Genomic DNA, 15872 nt, shown 5'->3' with positions numbered 1-15872 from the left:
TGCTACAATTGTAAGTATACACATTTGTAATCTCTATTAATCCCACATTTTGTTAAAAAATATATAAAATTATGTGACGGACATTTCCATACCTCCCCAAATAATGTCCTATTCCAATAAGCGACACCAGAGGGAGCTGTGCGTCTTGTGAAATACCACATGCCCTCAACTTTGCAACGTCATCTCTCTGCGACTTGTTTCTGCAACCACAACGAACGATGTGAAGTTGCTACTTTAATCATTTAATTAACGATTATATATGTATACTGTATGTTATAGGAAACTCAGTTTGACTCGAGTGTATATTTCACAGATGTATCGTTGAATTAGCTAAATAGAATGTAGCTAGCTAAAGCTAGCTGTATGGGCAGGTCAGCAATGAAAAAGACGTCTTGCGATATAAACGCATCAAATTAGTGTACATTAGCTAGATAGCTAGCTAGTGCAGTATGTTGACACGATTCAGTCTGCAGTTTTTCCCCGTCATGTGTCCCTGCATTATGGGTTGACCGACCTTTAGTTATCGCGCCAACAGGATAGATTTGGATAATAGAGATGCCTTCGTTTCACTAGCAAGCTCTCTAACGTTTCACTATATCTGCAACATATTTCATCACACCAGGTTTCCAGCCAACCTTTTTATGCGAGTAAAGTACATGTCGAATAAAAAATGTAATGATAGGCCGGTCAACTTTCCAAATGTCGACTAAATAAAATACGCTAGACAGGATAGTGGTCCTCTGTAGCTCAATTGGTAGAGCATGGCGCTTGTAACGCCAGGGTAGTGGGTTCGATCCCCGGGACCACCCATACGTAAAAATGTATGCACACTTGACTGTAAGTCGCTTTGGATAAAAGCGTCTGCTAAATGGCATATTATATATATATTATAGGATAGGATCTTTTTGTGTTGGTAAAATTAATTATGCGAGAAATGTCGGTGGAAACGCTTTTATGCTCAAATACTGATATTATAACCATCATATCGAAGTAAACTTGTCACGCGACGATGACATGTTGTGTGGTCCTCCCACTATAGCCCTATTCGCACGGGATTCGTTTTTCTGCGGGGGAGATAGGGATTATGTTATTATGTGCACGAGCACAAATAACCACATCTGTAATTTAAATACCGTCCGAATTTGCCATGCCGGTCATTTTAGAGGCAAGTGTGCTGTTTAGGTCACATCTGCAGGCTTGGGCATTTGGGATTTATTCTACTGCGGATCGCATAAATAATGATTATGATCACACTTCCTCAATTCAAATATTATTGCAACACTATACCAAAGTTGGTTTAAAAACTTGGGAGCCAACCTCGAGTTATCAGTGTAGCCTGTTATCACCTGGACATATCTTGAAATATCTTCAGGCCTAGAATAAAAACGTCCAGTCTTCTGTCATAAGGTCAATTTATTGAGGACAAAAATATTGTTATAGGGTGTAGTTTGGAAAAAAACGAATCCTGTCCGAATCACCTCTGGAATAACGAATATTCTGGGGTAAAAATTACATAACCAACTTTCTCTAGTTGTTCTTGATGCTCCTTTCCAATAAATATTGAGGATCTTGTTCTGGTGACATGATCATCGATGCTTGGCTGCCGTTGACAAATACAAATAATCTCATCATGTAGGCCAGGGGTCTCCAACCCGGTTCCTGGAGAGCTAACCTCCTGTAGGTTTTCGCTCCAACACCAGTTGTAACTCACCTGTTTCACCTTATCAACCAGTTAAAAGCGAGATAATTTGTATTTGTCAAACGGCAGCCAAGCATTGATGATCATGTCACCAGAATAAGACCCTCGATATTTATTGGAAATGAGCATCAAGCTCAACACCTTGCATTTTCACCACACTGTGAAGTTCATCAGCATTTATTTAATCTGAAGCCTAGTAAACTGCATGCTTTCCCTGACGAGACGTAGTGGGAGGACAACACAACATCATCGCGTGACTTGGTTATTATGGTTATTATATCAATATTTGCGCATAAAAGCATTTCCACTGACATTTCTCGCATAATTCATTTTACCAACACAAAAAGAGCCCACCTAGTCTAGTGTATTTTGTTTTGTCGACATTTGGAAAGTTTACCGAAAAATCTTCTGTTTCCATCAGGCCTGTCATGACGTTTTTTATGTACTTCACTCACATAAAAAGGTTGGATGGAAACTTGGTTAGTGTTAGTGACAAGTCCAGTCAGGAGAAAGGAGCATATGGAAGACAAGGCCAAAGAGCGAGTAAAGGAGAAAACGGGTTCCACCAAGAAAAGAGCTGGCAGGGGCAGGGAGAAGGAGAAGGGATGCAAAGGACGTGGCTCCACTGGGAGCAGCAGGTTAGACACAATTTGAGTGACCACTCCTTTCCCATCTCTCAGCCACAACACATCTCTGCTGAATCAGACAGCTTATCTCAGCAGTCACTGCTTTCTGATCTGTCCCCACAGTAAGCCCCTCTCCCTGTCTTCACTCAGGTCTAAAGTAAGCCCCTCTCCCTGTCTTCACTCAGGTCTAAAGTAAGCCCCTCTCCCTGTCTTCACTCAGGTCTAAAGTAAGCCCCTCTCCCTGTCTTCACTCAGGTCTAAAGTAAGCCCCTCTCCCTGTCTTCACTCAGGTCTAAAGTAAGCCCCTCTCCCTGTCTTCACTCAGGTCTAAAGTAAGCCCCTCTCCCTGTCTTCACTCAGGTCTAAAGTAAGCCCCTCTCCCTGTCTTCACTCAGGTCTATAGTAAGCCCCTCTCCCTGTCTTCACTCAGGTCTAAAGTAAGCCCCTCTCCCTGTCTTCACTCAGGTCTATAGTAAGCCCCTCTCCCTGTCTTCACTCAGGTCTAAAGTTTATTTTATTTTATTTTTTTATTTCACCTTTATTTAACCAGGTAAGCCAGTTGAGAACAGGTTCTCATTTACAACTGCGACCTGGCCAAGACAAAGCAAAGTAGTGCAACAAAAACAACACAGAGTTACATATGGGGTAAAAAAAAACAAAGTCAGAAATACAACAGAAAATATATATACAGTGTGTGCAAATGTAGCAAGTTATGGAGGTAAGGCAATAAATAGGCTATAGTGCAGAATAATTACAATAGTATTAACACTGGAATGCTAGATGTGCAAGAGATTATGTGCAAATAGAGATACTGGGGTGCAAAAGAGCAAATTAAATAACAATATAGGGATGAGGTAGTTTGGTGGGCTAATTTCAGATGGGCTGTGTACAGGTGCAGTGATCGGTAAGGTGCTCTGACAACTGATGCTTAAAGTTATTGAGGGAGATAAGAGTCTCCAGCTTCAGAGATTTTTGCAATTGTTCCAGTCATTGGCAGCAGAGAACTGGAAGGAATGGCGGCCAAAGGAGGTGTTGGCTTTGGGAATGACCAGTGAGATATACCTGCTGGAGCGCAGACTACGGGTGGGTGCTGCTATGGTGACCAATGAGCTAAGATAAGGCGGGGATTTGCCTAGCAGTGATTTATAGATGGCCTGGAGCCAGTGGGTTTGACGACGAACATGTAGTGAGGACCAGCCAACAAGAGCGTACAGGTCACAGTGGTGGGTAGTGTATGGGGCTTTGGAGACAAAACGGATGGCACTGTGATAGACTACATCCAATTTGCTGAGTAGAGTGTTGGAGGCTATTTTATAAATGACATCGCCGAAGTCAAGGATCGGTAGGATAGTCAGTTTTACGAGGGCATGTTTGGCAGCATGAGTGAAGGAGGCTTTGTTGCGAAATAGGAAGCCGATTCTAGATTTAACTTTGGATTGGAGATTCTTTATGTGAGTCTGGAAGTTGAGTTTACAGTCTAACCAGACACCTAGATATTTGTAGTTGTCCACATACTCTAGGTCAGACCCGTCGAGAGTGGTGATTCTAGTCGGGTGGGCGGGTGCTAGCAGCGTTCGATTGAAAAGCATGCATTTAGTTTTACTAGTGTTTAAGAGCAGTTGAAGGCTACTGAAGGATTGTTGTATGGCATTGAAGCTCGTTTGGAGGTTTGTTAACACAGTGTCCAATGAAGGGCCAGATGTATACAAAATGGTGTCGTCTGCGTAGAGGTGGATCTGAGAGTCACCAGCAGCAAGAGCGACATCATTGATATACACGGAGAAAAGTGTCGGCCCAAGAATTGAACCCTGTGGCACCCCCATAGAGACTGCCATAGGTCCAGACAACAGGCCCTCCGATTTGACACACTGAACTCTATCTGAGAAGTAGTTGGTGAACCAGGCGAGGCAGTCATTTGAGAAACCAAGGCTATTTAGTCTGCCAATAAGAATGCGGTGGTTGACAGAGTCGAAAGCCTTGGCCAGGTCGATGAAGACGGCTGCACAGTACTGTCTATTATCAATCGCGGTTATAATATCGTTTAGGACCTTGAGCGTGGCTGAAGTGCACCCGTGACCAGCTCGGAAACCGGATTGCATAGCGGAGAAGGTACGGTGGTATTCGAAATGGTCGATGATCTGTTTATTAACTTGGCTTACGAATACTTTCGAAAGGCAGGGCAGGATGGATATAGGTCTGTAGCAGTTTGGATCTAGAGTGTCACCCCCTTTGAAGAGGGGGATGACCGCGGCAGCTTTCCAATCTCTGGGGATCTCAGACGTTATGAAAGAGAGGTTGAACAGACTAGTAATAGGGGTTGCGACAATTTCGGCGGCTAGTTTTAGGAAGAAAGGGTCCAGATTGTCTAGCCCAGCTGATTTGTAGGGGTCCAGATTTTGCAGCGCTTTCAAAACATCAGCTGTCTGAATTTGTGTGAAGGAGAAGCGGGGGGGGCATGGGCAAGTTGCAGCAGAGGGTGCAGAGTTGGTGGCCGGGTTAGTGGTAGCCAGATGGAAAGCATGGCCAGCTGTAGCAAAATGCTTGTTGAAATTCTGGAGATAGTGTTTCCTAGCCTCAGTGCAGTGGGCAGCTGGGAGGAAGTGCTCTTATTCTCCATGGACTTTACAGTGTCCCAAAACTTTTTGGAGTTAGTGCTACAGGATGCAAATTTCTGTTTGAAAAAGTTAGCCTTTGCTTTCCTGACTGCTTGTGTATATTGGTTCCTAACTTCCCTGAAAAGTTGCATATCGCGGGGGCTTTTTGATGCTAATGCTGTACGCCACAGGATGTTTTTGTGCTGGTCAAGGGCAGTCAAGTCTGAGGAGAACCAGGGGCTATATCGGTTCTTAGTTCTGTATTTTTTGAATGGGGCATGTTTATTTAAGATTGAGAGGAAATTACTTTTAAGGAACAACCAGGCATCCTCTACTGACGGAATGAGATCTATATCCATCCAGGATACCTGGGCCAGGTCAATTAGGAAGGCCTCCTCGCTAAAGTGTTTTAGGGAGCGTTTGACAGTGATGAGGGGTGGTTGTTTGACCGCAGACCCGTTACGGACGCAGGCAATAAGGCAGTGATCGCTGAGATCCTGGTTGAAGACAGCTGAGGTGTATTTAGAGGGTATGTTAGTCAGGATGATATCTATGAGGGTACCCATGTTTAAGGATTTAGGGCTGTACCTGGTAGGTTCGTTGATAATTTGCGTGAGGTTGAGGGCATCTAGCTTGGATTGTAGGATGGCTGGGGTATTAAGCATATCCCAATTTAGGTCACCAAGCAGTACAAACTCAGAGGATAAATGGGGGGCAATCAATTCACATATGGTGTCCAGGGCACAGCTGGGGGCTGAGGGGGGTCTGCAGCAAGCGGCAACAGTGAGAGACTTATTTCTGGAAAGGTGGATTTTTAGAAGTAGAAGCTCAAACTGTTTGGGCACAGACCTGGATAGTATGATAGAGCTCTGCAGGCTATCTCTACAGTAGATTGCAACTCCACCCCCTTTGGCAGTTCTATCTAGACGGAAAATGTTATAGTTGGGGATGGAAATTTCAGAATTTTTGGTGGCCTTCCTGAGCCAGGATTCAGACACTGCTAGAACATCAGGGTTGGCAGAGTGTGCTAACGCAGTGAATAACTCAAACTTAGGAAGTAGACTTCTGATATTTATGTGCAAGAAACCAAGACTTTTGCGATTACAGAAGTCAACAAATGATAGCTCCTGGGGAGTAGGAGTGATACTGGGGGCTACAGGGCCTGGGTTAGCCTCTACATCACCAGAGGAACAGAGGAGGACTAGAATAAGGATACGGCTAAAGGCTTTAAGAACTGGTCTTCTAGTGCGTTGGGTACATAGAATAAAGGGGGCAGATTTCCGGGTGTTATAGAAAAGATTCAGGGCATTATGTACAGACAAGGATATGGCAGGATATGAGTAAAGTGGAGGTAAACCTAAGCGTTGGGTAACACTGAAAGAGATAGTATCTCTAGAGGCATCAATTGAGTCGGTCTCTGAGTGTATGGGTGGAGGGACAAAAGAGCTAACTAAGGCAGGTTTAGCTAGGCTGGGGGGTCTACAGTGATATAGTACAATTAGAAATAACCAAAACAACAATAAACTAACCATGTTTGGGCTGAGGCTAAACATAAACAGGATGTAGTACCGTAAAAAAGGAACAGTCCAGCAGATATCAGCTGTATAGCTGAGTTATCATAAGGTCCGGTGGTGAAGTGCTAGTGAGTAAGAGGCCACGGCTAGCGTGTGCTACGTCCGTTTTGTTGTAGCCAGCTGGTAGCGAAGAATCCGGAGTTAAAGGTCCAGTGATTCCGGCGGAAAAACTGATATGTTCTGGGTCGATAACGCGCAGTGCTGACTGGCCGAATATCCGGTGATCAAAGTCCAGTGATTAAAATTAATCCCGCGGAAAAAAATCAAATGTTCTGGGTGAAACACTGCTAGCTGTGGCTAATAGCAAGTAGCTAGTCCAGTAGCTAGTTCAGTTTAGTGAGTAAGCGTGTGCTAACGGGCCAGGGCTAGCAGATGGATGGAATCTTCGTGGTTACGCCGTAACCACATCAGACGATTTCGCCGGCAGACCAGTCGTGTAGGATCGGCGGGGCTCCGTGTCAATACTATGTGGTCCCGTCCGGTTGATAGAGAGGTAGATAGCCGGGAGATGGGCCTAGCTCAGGTTGATTAGCCAGACCACAGCGTCCGTTTTGTTGTAGCCAGCTGGTAGCGATTAATCCGGAGTTAAAGGTCCAGTGAATCAGTGATTCCGCCGGAAAAACTGATATGTTCTGGGTCGATAACGCGCTGTGCAGACTGGCCGAATATCCGGTGATCAATGTCCAATGATTAAAATTAATCCCGCGGAAAAAAATCCAATGTTCTGGGTGAAAACACCGCTAGCTGTGGCTAATAGCAAATAGCAAGTAGCTAGTTAGCTGGCTAGCTAGTTTCAACTGGAGATTCTAGATTCTAGATAAAGGTAAGTCAATAATAGAATCCGTTCCACATTGAGTGAGGCGGGTTGCAGGAAAGTATATCTTGTAGAAGGATGAAAAGTCTGATAGGGAAATATGTACGAAAAATGTACGAAAATAGGGTATTTACAGGCTATTTACAGACAGACGATAAAAACACAACTGCACTACTTCGCCATCTTGGAGAAATGAAAAAGTAAGCCCCTCTCCCTGTCTTCACTCAGGTCTATAGTAAGCCCCTCTCCCTGTCTTCACTCAGGTCTAAAGTAAGCCCCTCTCCCTGTCTTCACTCAGGTCCGGCTCCAGTAGCAGCTCTGGCTCCAGTTCTTCCAGCGGCTCCAGTTCCTCCTCTGCCTCCAGCCGCTCCGGGTCTTCCAGCTCCCGTTCCTTGAGCTCATCCAGCTCCTCAGGGTCACCCAACCCCAGTCGCCGCCGCCACAACGACCGCCAACGCTCACGGTCCAAGTATGTGTGACCCGTAAAGCAGTGGTCTCCACTCTCTAATCCCAGCCCTTAGTTAAAGTGCGTGCAGGCTAAATACTTTCAATTCACCTAATGGTTTAACATTCAAGACCTTCATTAGTTGAATTCGGTATGTTAGTGCTGGGCTGACAAAAAAGCATGCATGCTCCGTAACTCTGCAGGACCAGGGTTGGTGATCACTCCGAAAAACGAATCCAAAGACTGAAGGAGAGGAATCGTTGTGCTTGGAAGTGTGACTTTTTTTTTTGAGTGGAGGAATAAAGAGTAAGACCTCTTCCATTTGTCCTGTAGATCCAAGTCATCAGTGAAAAAGGATGACAAGGAGAGGCGTAGGAGGAGCCCCAGCCCCCGACCCACCAAGGTGTACCTGGGCCGCCTCACCAGAAACGTCATCAAGGTGAGTAAAAATGACTGCTCGGTCTCCAAGTGTATGTGCATAAAGTGTTTGCGCACATCAATGGGATTCAATATAGCCTATTTGAATGCATTTTTAGTGTCAAGCTGCAGACTGTATGTTGAAGACATTGGAGGTTTGTGGGAGTAGGGAGCAATATCTCTATGAGGTTGGGTTTTGACTAAAGTCTCTGCTCTTTTCAGGAACACATCCAGGAGATCTTCGGCACATATGGCAAGATCAAGATGATTGACATACCTGTGGACAGGCTCCTCCCACACCTGTCGAAAGGCTATGCCTACGTGGAGTTTGAGACGGCCGATGAGGCCGAGAAGGCTCTCAAACACATGGATGGAGGTTGGTGAAGACCAATGGTTCTGGGTGTACATGCAGTTAGCATCTCTAGTTTGAATGCATTGTAATACTACTCTGTTAGACTCTCTGTCCATAACCTATCCTCAGAGTTTTTACTTGAATCATACAATTAGAACATAATCAAAAACAATCTGGTGTCCTCCATAACTTTATTTTTTGTCTGTGGTGTCTGCAGGTCAGATTGATGGACAGGAGATCACAGCAACTGCCATGCTGGCTCCCAGGGTAATACGCCCGCCCCCTCGCAGGCTCTCCCCCCCTCGCAGGATGCCCCCACCACCCCCTATGTGGCGACGCACCCCACCCCGCATGAGAAGGTCAGTCTCCTACAGTGTTCATGTCAATATGTGTGTGTGGAGTTCTGTCAGTCACAATAATGACATGTTTCACAGTACATTTCTGTATTTACATATGTATTTTTTCCCCGATTTACTATGGTAAGAAAATCCAGAATCTTATGTCTAACATCTGTATCCTATAATTAGATTGGATGAATATATTTTTGAAATGTTTTCTCTTTTGTGCATCCCTGATTACAGAATTAATAGCAGTTGACCATGCATCCCTTCAGGTGTGGTTAGACCATTTGTCATTCCCCTGGTAACTGAGTCTCCTGACCTTTGTTTTCATCCCCCTCTCTGTGTCTCTAAGATCTCGGTCACCACGGAGACGCTCTCCGGTTCGCCGCAGAACTCGCTCGCACTCCCCCGGTCGCAGACGCCACCGCTCACGATCCAGCTCGAACTCCTCCAGGTAGAGCTGCCTGGAACCCCTGACCTCACAGCTCCTCTCCTCCCTCATTTTCCCTTTCTCCACTGGAAAAGTCTGGCTGTATCAAAAGTCCTACCCAGTTTCCTATCCTTGTGTCCTTCCCTCTACGATCACTGATCTCACAGGATATTACAGGTAAAAACATGAGTATCGAGACAGACTTTCTCTCACCAGTGTATTTTTATTGGTCTATAAGCATAATGTTAGATGCTAGGATCAATCTGAGGCAAGAGGAGTGAAATGAACCCCCCCGCCCTCTCTTAAGCCAGTGATTTGTCCTAAAGAGCTGAACTGTGGTTGACACATTGTGTTTACAGAATTCTTGTTTTTGTGGAACTTTTATATAGTTTTGTACATAGATTAAGTGTTTTGTTTTCATATGTAACTATTAACTATATTTTTTGTTGAGGCCAGCTTGACATGTGCTGCCTGATTTTTATTTGTATTGACAATAAAATTCATGAGTCTTGGAATAATTTAGGACTGGTTTTCATCACTTAATCACACCATACAACATTCCATAGTACATTGAGTGGTTAGTAAGGCACTTTGATGAAGTGTAGCAAAGCATGTAGTAAAATGTTTCCTTATTCATAATGCATACATGCAGGCTAGCTAGACTGAGGGAAGATCTTTTGTGTAACATGTGCACACAAGTTTGAAACATACCACTTTCTGTGAGAACGGTAAGCCACCTCAAATCATTTATTTTCAAAATTCCAACACAAAACAAAGCATGGTTCATTTACCAAAAATATTTATATACAAAGCTTGAAACACTGCCCCCAATATATTACATTGTAATTGTATATACAAGATGAGGAAGAGGGAAACTATCACTCAAGCATGACAGCATCCATCTGTGTAGGAAGGGAAGTTCAGGGTTTAGCCTCCTTGTTCTCCTGGCTGGGTTTGTCCATCAGGTCTTTGAACCCTAGCTTCTCCAGAGGTTCCTTGGCCATCAGCTGACTTAAATAACAGAGAATAGTTTCACATTGGTGATCAGAGCAGTCATGTCTAGTCAATGATGTGTGTATACCTAGTCATCTCATTCTCAACAGGAAATAAGTCAGGAAATAAGTAGTAGCTAAACGAACAGTAGTCAATACTCACTTATCCATCCGGCATTCAAGGTAGTCTTTGGACTGTAGTCGACACATGGAGTTATCATAGCTGTTGCCTTTCAAGCACTTCATGAATTTCTCTTTGAATGCTTTACACTCTCCTGCAATGACAAACAGCAAAGAGATGCAATGGTGCATTGAATTTCAAACACTAGACAACTACAGGGAAAGTAAAAGCAGTTCAACTGTCATTCATTCCAGTATGCCTGTCATTTCACAGTTCTCATACATCTGAGGTCAAACATCTCTTTCCTATTCAGCTGGAAACTACAGAAGCTACTGTGGAGCTACGCACATCACAGCTATTGCTGGAACTAACGAGTCAGTTACTCAACCAGGAGTGGTTTATTTTTCTTACCAAAATGATCCAGAGGGAAGGATCCTTTGTCTGGAGCACGGGGCCGAAAAGACTTACTGCTAAAGTTCATAGCGGTCGACATGATTGCTTTTTGTGAGAGACGTATCTAAAATAAAAATATAAGACCTTCGCGATTATTTCATGCAAACTCACAGTCGCCGCATAATTGTGACGTAGGCAAACGTTCTGCGCTAGACGTGAATAATCAACCCATAGATAACATCGATGACGTTTTCGCCCATATAGATCCTATTCAATTACTAGAGGGGCTCGTCATACACCCTCAAAGTTCCAGAATGGGGTGAAAATGTCAGCCATATTGGTCAGGGAGATATCCAAGGGTGTGTTTGTCAATTCAATCTTGAGTGCCAGAGTGCGCTCTGGGCGTTCGTAAATTCAGAGCATTGTCAGATTGTCTGTTTGTAAATTCAGAGCGTTTTGCTCTCGGAGCGTTCAGAGCGCACTTTTTTGCAAACGTTTACCGACACTGACCATATTCAACGGGTGTTGAGCATTTGTAAATTCATCATTTATTCTGCACTCTGGCACACTGACGAGAGTGCTCTGAAATCGGAGTAGATGGCCAGAGTGAATTTACGAACGCACCCCAAACCAGTCTAATTGGAATGAATGGCAGTAAAGGCTAATCCTGATTTGATTTATGCAGGAAAATAAAGTAAGGCATGTGAGACAACCTTAAATTATGTCAGATAATTATAAATACAGTTTATACAGGTTTTATACCAATATTCTGTATAAATAGCCTCTAAAATATATGTAAACATTGGAAAGCTGTGAGTGCTATTATTATATGATACAATATCAGTACTTGTCACATGTACAACATATCTAAGTCCTATCATCAACTGATTTCAGCCAGTGTATGGCTGTGGATTGACTACATTGTTTGAATGGAATGTTGGCATATTGCCAGTTAATTTGAAATATTAATGGAATCATTCCTCTAAAACTGTCTGACTAGCTAGCAAACAAATGAGCAGATATATTCTTCAAAATTATTATTTTACACAATGTCTTACCACAGCACTGGCAAACCATGGTTGACCAACTCCCTGACCAAAATGGCTGACCTTTATCCCATAATAAGAAGGTTAATTACCTTCTAGTATTCTCCCTAGTGGCGCAGCGGTCTAAGGCACTGCATCTCAGCGCTTGAGGCGTCACTACAGACTCCCTGGTTCGATTCCAGGCTGTATCACAACCGGCCTTGATTGGGAGTCCCATAGGGCGGCGCACAATTGGCCCAGCGTCGTTCGGGTTTGGCCGGTGTAGGCCGTCATTGTAAATAAGAATTTGTTCTTAACTGACTTGCCTAGTTAAATAAAGGTAAAAATAAAAAAAAACCTAAATCTATGTTTTCGACAATCTACTAACTTTTAAAGGGACAGCAGTAGGCGAAAGTAAAGGCAACTAAAAATACATAATCTTTGCCAGTGAAATGTATGGACAGTGCATAGTTTATTTTCTCTAAAGTGTACAAAATAAAATAGTCCTTACAAAAACTTTCAAAATATGTTCGCTGTCAGTGTTAGAAAGTAAGAAAAAATTAGGCTACACAGGTAGTAAAAAACAAGTAATGATTATCATACCACTGGAGGTCTCACTGCCACTGCAGAAGAATGAGTTGGGGGAGAAGGAGGGGATGACAGACTTGAGAAAATGCAGTCAGCAAGACTTCGTAATAGAGCTGTAGTCTACGAGAGAGAGACTTGTCAAACCTTCAAATAATCTCATCCAAGCGGATTTATAATAAGCTATTCATTTGCTTTTTTTGGTCAAAACCAGGATCATTTTTTCCGCATTTCGAGTAGCCTACAAGGTCACAATTGTATTTTTGCTTTATCCCAGTGAACGTGCTTTGTATTGGAAGTCTTTCGGATTGGGTGGAGATCAAACCGTGATGGCCTCGGAGTCGGAGAGGAATAAACGGCTCTTGCAAGATGTCCTGGCCAAACCTGGAAACGATGTATGTGCGGACTGCGGCAATGCAGGTAGGAAACGAACGGTCGATGAAAGAAGAGCGCCAAATCGTTTATGGCTCCTAAACATGAATGTGCTCACGTGTGCATGTGAGCGACGCGCGAGGTGTCATAGCCTAGTGTAGAATGCACCTGCCAGTAAACCTGGAATAGCCTATACTGTTTTATTTTATTGTCGTTGTGACAGCTTGTTAGTCAGTGCTATCCCCAGCTGCGATTCAACCAAGAATTGTCTTTTGACATTGTTCTGGAATGTCAAAATACAATTTTTGGTTGAATCGCAGTCCCTATCTAATGACTGTCTCTATTTTATTCAATGACATTATTTCTAGTGCACTTTAAAGCGAATAGGTGTGGAAATAGGAAATAATATGAATTTATCTTGAGACACACCTTATAGCCTAAGAGGCAGGCGCCTACTGAGGAGCATTGCTGGACTATGGACCTTGTAGGGCTCTAGGCTATAGGGAAAACTGCCAAATCTATTGAGAAATACAAAATAAAACATTCCTATACTCTACTGAATACCTTCCATCATGTATGCCATTGTCTGTCACTCAAACCCACACATTCATTCTGACAGACAGGTTTAACCAGTGGCGTCATTTCAGCTAAATGTAGGGATGGCAAAACTGAAAAATGATACTTGGAGAACAGCAACAATAACAAAAAAATGAGCCCAGCCATTATCCTCCAGCCACTGCTCAACCTCATCATAAATTGACCAATTTACTTGTGGAAAGGCGCATACAGTGCAACATGAAATAGATGCATAATAAACGCTACCAAGTCACAAGGCCGACTTCAAATGCCGACATTATGCACTGGTGAAAGTAACCAGTGCATAAAACAGCTGACTGCGAATGCAAACTATGCCAGATAAATCATACACATGCATTGAAATAAAAGGCATAGGCCTACATCGAAGGACTTACTTAGGTCTACAATCAACAAGGACGCATGAAGACAAACAACCCACAGTGCAAAAACTGGTTGAATCAACGTTGTGTCTACATAATTTGAAAAAAAAAAAATCAATGTGATGACGTGATTTGCAAAAAGCCATCAATGTAATGGAATTTCATATTTTTTTTCACCCAACTTTTAGCCTAAATCCAATGACAGGGTGACATGTTGGGTTGATTTCACATTGAATTCACGTTAGTTGACAACTCAACCAGATGTAAATCAAAACTAGATGTTGAATTGACTTTTGTGCCCAGTGGGAAACCACCAAAGAATGACGAAAATCACGAAATACGAAAGGAAATTCTACACATGCCTTTTTAAAGGGAGCAAAGGCCCCTTTACTATAGAGGACCAAAGCTGCCTTAATTAGAATTAAATGAATAAATAAATAAATGCACACATAAATAGATAAAACTAATACATGGATTAATAATTGAACACAAATAGATAAATAAGTCCCACTTTCTTTCTTTCCTTTTATTCATTTAAATTATTTTTTCATTTATTTCTGTATTTCTTCCTCCAGTATGACAATGAGGGGGTGTCAAGCAAATGTATATGGGTGGTATCTAAAACACCATTGGTTGATCAATACCACGGCACGTTGATCTATTGTATTTGCCTGGGCTGCGTTCATTATGACAGTTTAAAGGCCATGCTTCACATTACAATAATGTGTAGCACATATAGCTATGTATCAATATGATATGTCACTTTTTTGGGGGAAATTGGAAATAAAATATATTATATGCTGCTGTGCTGCACGCGCATCATAAAAACACACAAAAAGAACAAATGGAACATTGTCCTTGCTTGGCGTAGAAACAGGTAAACAGTTTTGGAACACTGAGCCATTGACTGCCTGCCTGCACCAGGTGGATGTGTTACGAGTGGGTTGCTTTGGACAGTAAGGCAACGGACTACAGCCATATAGTTTTGAACCTAGAAGTAGACCAAGAGACGGGAGTAGGCGAAACGGAATCGACCGGGATGGGCGAGAGGAAATGTCCAGTTGGCCAGAAAAGCATGGTAAGCTAATGTTACTGAGTATCAAGCTAGCTTGGCTAAAACTGATAAAGTCGAGTTGGCTAGCTAGCTGTGTTTTACCGCCAGACTCTCAGTTTTACACTTAGCTAGCTAGCTAGATAATGAACTAACGGCAGTTATCATAAACCATTATTATCTAGCTATGGTAGCTAAAATATCTGTCAGATGTAAAGCAAGCAGGATCGTGTCATGTCAGAAGCAAAGCATGTTGGCTAGCTCATATTAACTAGATCACTTATTAAGCAATAGAGTGGATACTTCATGAATAAGCTAGCAGCTAGCTAACTACAGTCAAATGAGGAGTAGGTTGTCATGATGGAATAAGTCACCTATGTGAAGCTAGCCACAATAGTGGAATTTGCTGTTAGCCTTAGTAATTGTTAGTGAGATGAGACATTGTGCCATAAAATATAAATCATATCTTAGCTAGCTATAAATTCACATGTGTGCCATGTAATTTGTCATAGCCGTTATCACAAAATGGCATGCATACTTTTAATCAGATATATTGTTGTCATTTATGAATGTGTCAGGGGCGCAACTTTGGTTTTAGAAGTGGGAGGACATCCGCATGGTCCTCCAGCACACTGTTGCCTCGATTTGTATCACATTCCAATGATAAAACTGTGGGGGACAAAAATGCAATTTCAGAATGTGGGGGGAGGACATGTCCCCCCCGTCCCCAGTGAAAGTTGCGACCCTGGGCAAAGTGATAAATGAATCGTAAATAAAGGTACCATTTTCTTTTGTTAATCTCTGCAGGTTTGTCATCTGATTTCTTGGAGCCTGGTGGAGATGGATGAAACCATACTACAAGGCAGGACATTTCTCTGCATCCAGGCTTGCCACCAGCAGGAACATTGAGCACTAAGTCATGATATTATTGTTTCCCTTTACATTCCATGATACTAGGCAGGAGGCCGTGGGCCAGTGGGAGATCAGGGGTGAGGGCTCTCTCTTTCTAGCACTCACTACCTCTATCCATCTCTCTCCAAGTCCTACAGAGACAGAATGGTCCAAGGCCTTCTGACCAACGACCT

At 43.0% G+C, this 15872-nt stretch overlaps 3 protein-coding genes across 10 annotated transcripts in view; 2 read left to right on the top strand and 1 right to left on the bottom strand.

The window, feature by feature from the left end:
- The first annotated feature begins 161 nt into the window (after positions 1-161).
- On the top strand, positions 162-9584 carry LOC121586453 (RNA-binding protein with serine-rich domain 1). 5 transcript variants are annotated; one of them, XM_041903155.2, is made up of 7 exons: positions 162-220; positions 2163-2337; positions 7606-7776; positions 8086-8191; positions 8392-8545; positions 8739-8880; positions 9215-9584. In XM_041903155.2, the coding sequence occupies exons 2-7, from the start codon at positions 2168-2170 to the stop codon at positions 9318-9320; spliced, it is 849 nt and encodes a 282-aa protein (XP_041759089.1). In that variant the 5' UTR covers positions 162-220; positions 2163-2167; the 3' UTR covers positions 9321-9584. The 5 variants fall into 5 exon arrangements, with proteins under 5 accessions (XP_041759089.1, XP_041759082.1, XP_041759108.1 ...); XM_041903148.2 differs by having other exon boundaries at positions 170-220; positions 2121-2337; XM_041903174.2 differs by lacking the exon at positions 2163-2337 and having other exon boundaries at positions 190-220.
- Positions 9585-10021: 437 nt separating this feature from the next.
- Positions 10022-11010, bottom strand: LOC121586472 (cytochrome c oxidase assembly protein COX19). The gene is made up of 3 exons (XM_041903183.2): positions 10817-11010; positions 10448-10559; positions 10022-10303 (listed from the first exon to the last, which is right to left on the bottom strand). Exons 1-3 carry the CDS (start codon positions 10896-10898, stop codon positions 10213-10215), a joined length of 285 nt encoding a protein of 94 aa, XP_041759117.1. The 5' UTR covers positions 10899-11010; the 3' UTR covers positions 10022-10212.
- A 1421-nt stretch (positions 11011-12431) lies between these two features.
- LOC121586432 (arf-GAP with dual PH domain-containing protein 1) overlaps positions 12432-15872 on the top strand; it is a 72810-nt gene continuing 69369 nt past the window's right edge. For all 4 annotated transcript variants that reach the window (XM_041903134.2, XM_041903126.2, XM_041903117.2 and 1 more), the window contains exon 1: positions 12432-12828. In XM_041903134.2, the coding sequence (XP_041759068.2) occupies positions 12738-12828 (91 nt within the window). In that variant the 5' untranslated portion in view covers positions 12432-12737. The remainder of the gene's footprint in view (positions 12829-15872) is intronic.

This window comes from Coregonus clupeaformis, chromosome 2 (genome assembly GCF_020615455.1).
Source record: "Coregonus clupeaformis isolate EN_2021a chromosome 2, ASM2061545v1, whole genome shotgun sequence".
NCBI lineage: Eukaryota > Metazoa > Chordata > Actinopteri > Salmoniformes > Salmonidae > Coregonus > Coregonus clupeaformis.
The sequence above is the reverse complement of the archived record's forward strand: the minus strand, read 5'-3'. Positions and strand labels throughout refer to the sequence as shown.

Bases quoted from the DNA above. Each gene is read 5' to 3' on its own strand.
- LOC121586453 (XM_041903155.2), top strand. From the start codon at position 2,168: ATGGAAACTTGGTTAGTGTTAGTGACAAGTCCAGTCAGGAGAAAGGAG. The intron at 2,338-7,605 runs GTTAGACACAAT...GTCTTCACTCAG, and splicing joins GGCTCCACTGGGAGCAGCAG to GTCCGGCTCCAGTAGCAGCT. The intron at 8,881-9,214 runs GTCAGTCTCCTA...TGTGTCTCTAAG, and splicing joins ACCCCACCCCGCATGAGAAG to ATCTCGGTCACCACGGAGAC.
- LOC121586472 (XM_041903183.2), bottom strand. From the start codon at position 10,898: ATGTCGACCGCTATGAACTTTAGCAGTAAGTCTTTTCGGCCCCGTGCT. The intron at 10,560-10,816 runs GTAAGAAAAATA...TTGTCATTGCAG, and splicing joins CTTCCCTCTGGATCATTTTG to GAGAGTGTAAAGCATTCAAA. The intron at 10,304-10,447 runs GTGAGTATTGAC...CTGTTATTTAAG, and splicing joins CTTGAATGCCGGATGGATAA to TCAGCTGATGGCCAAGGAAC.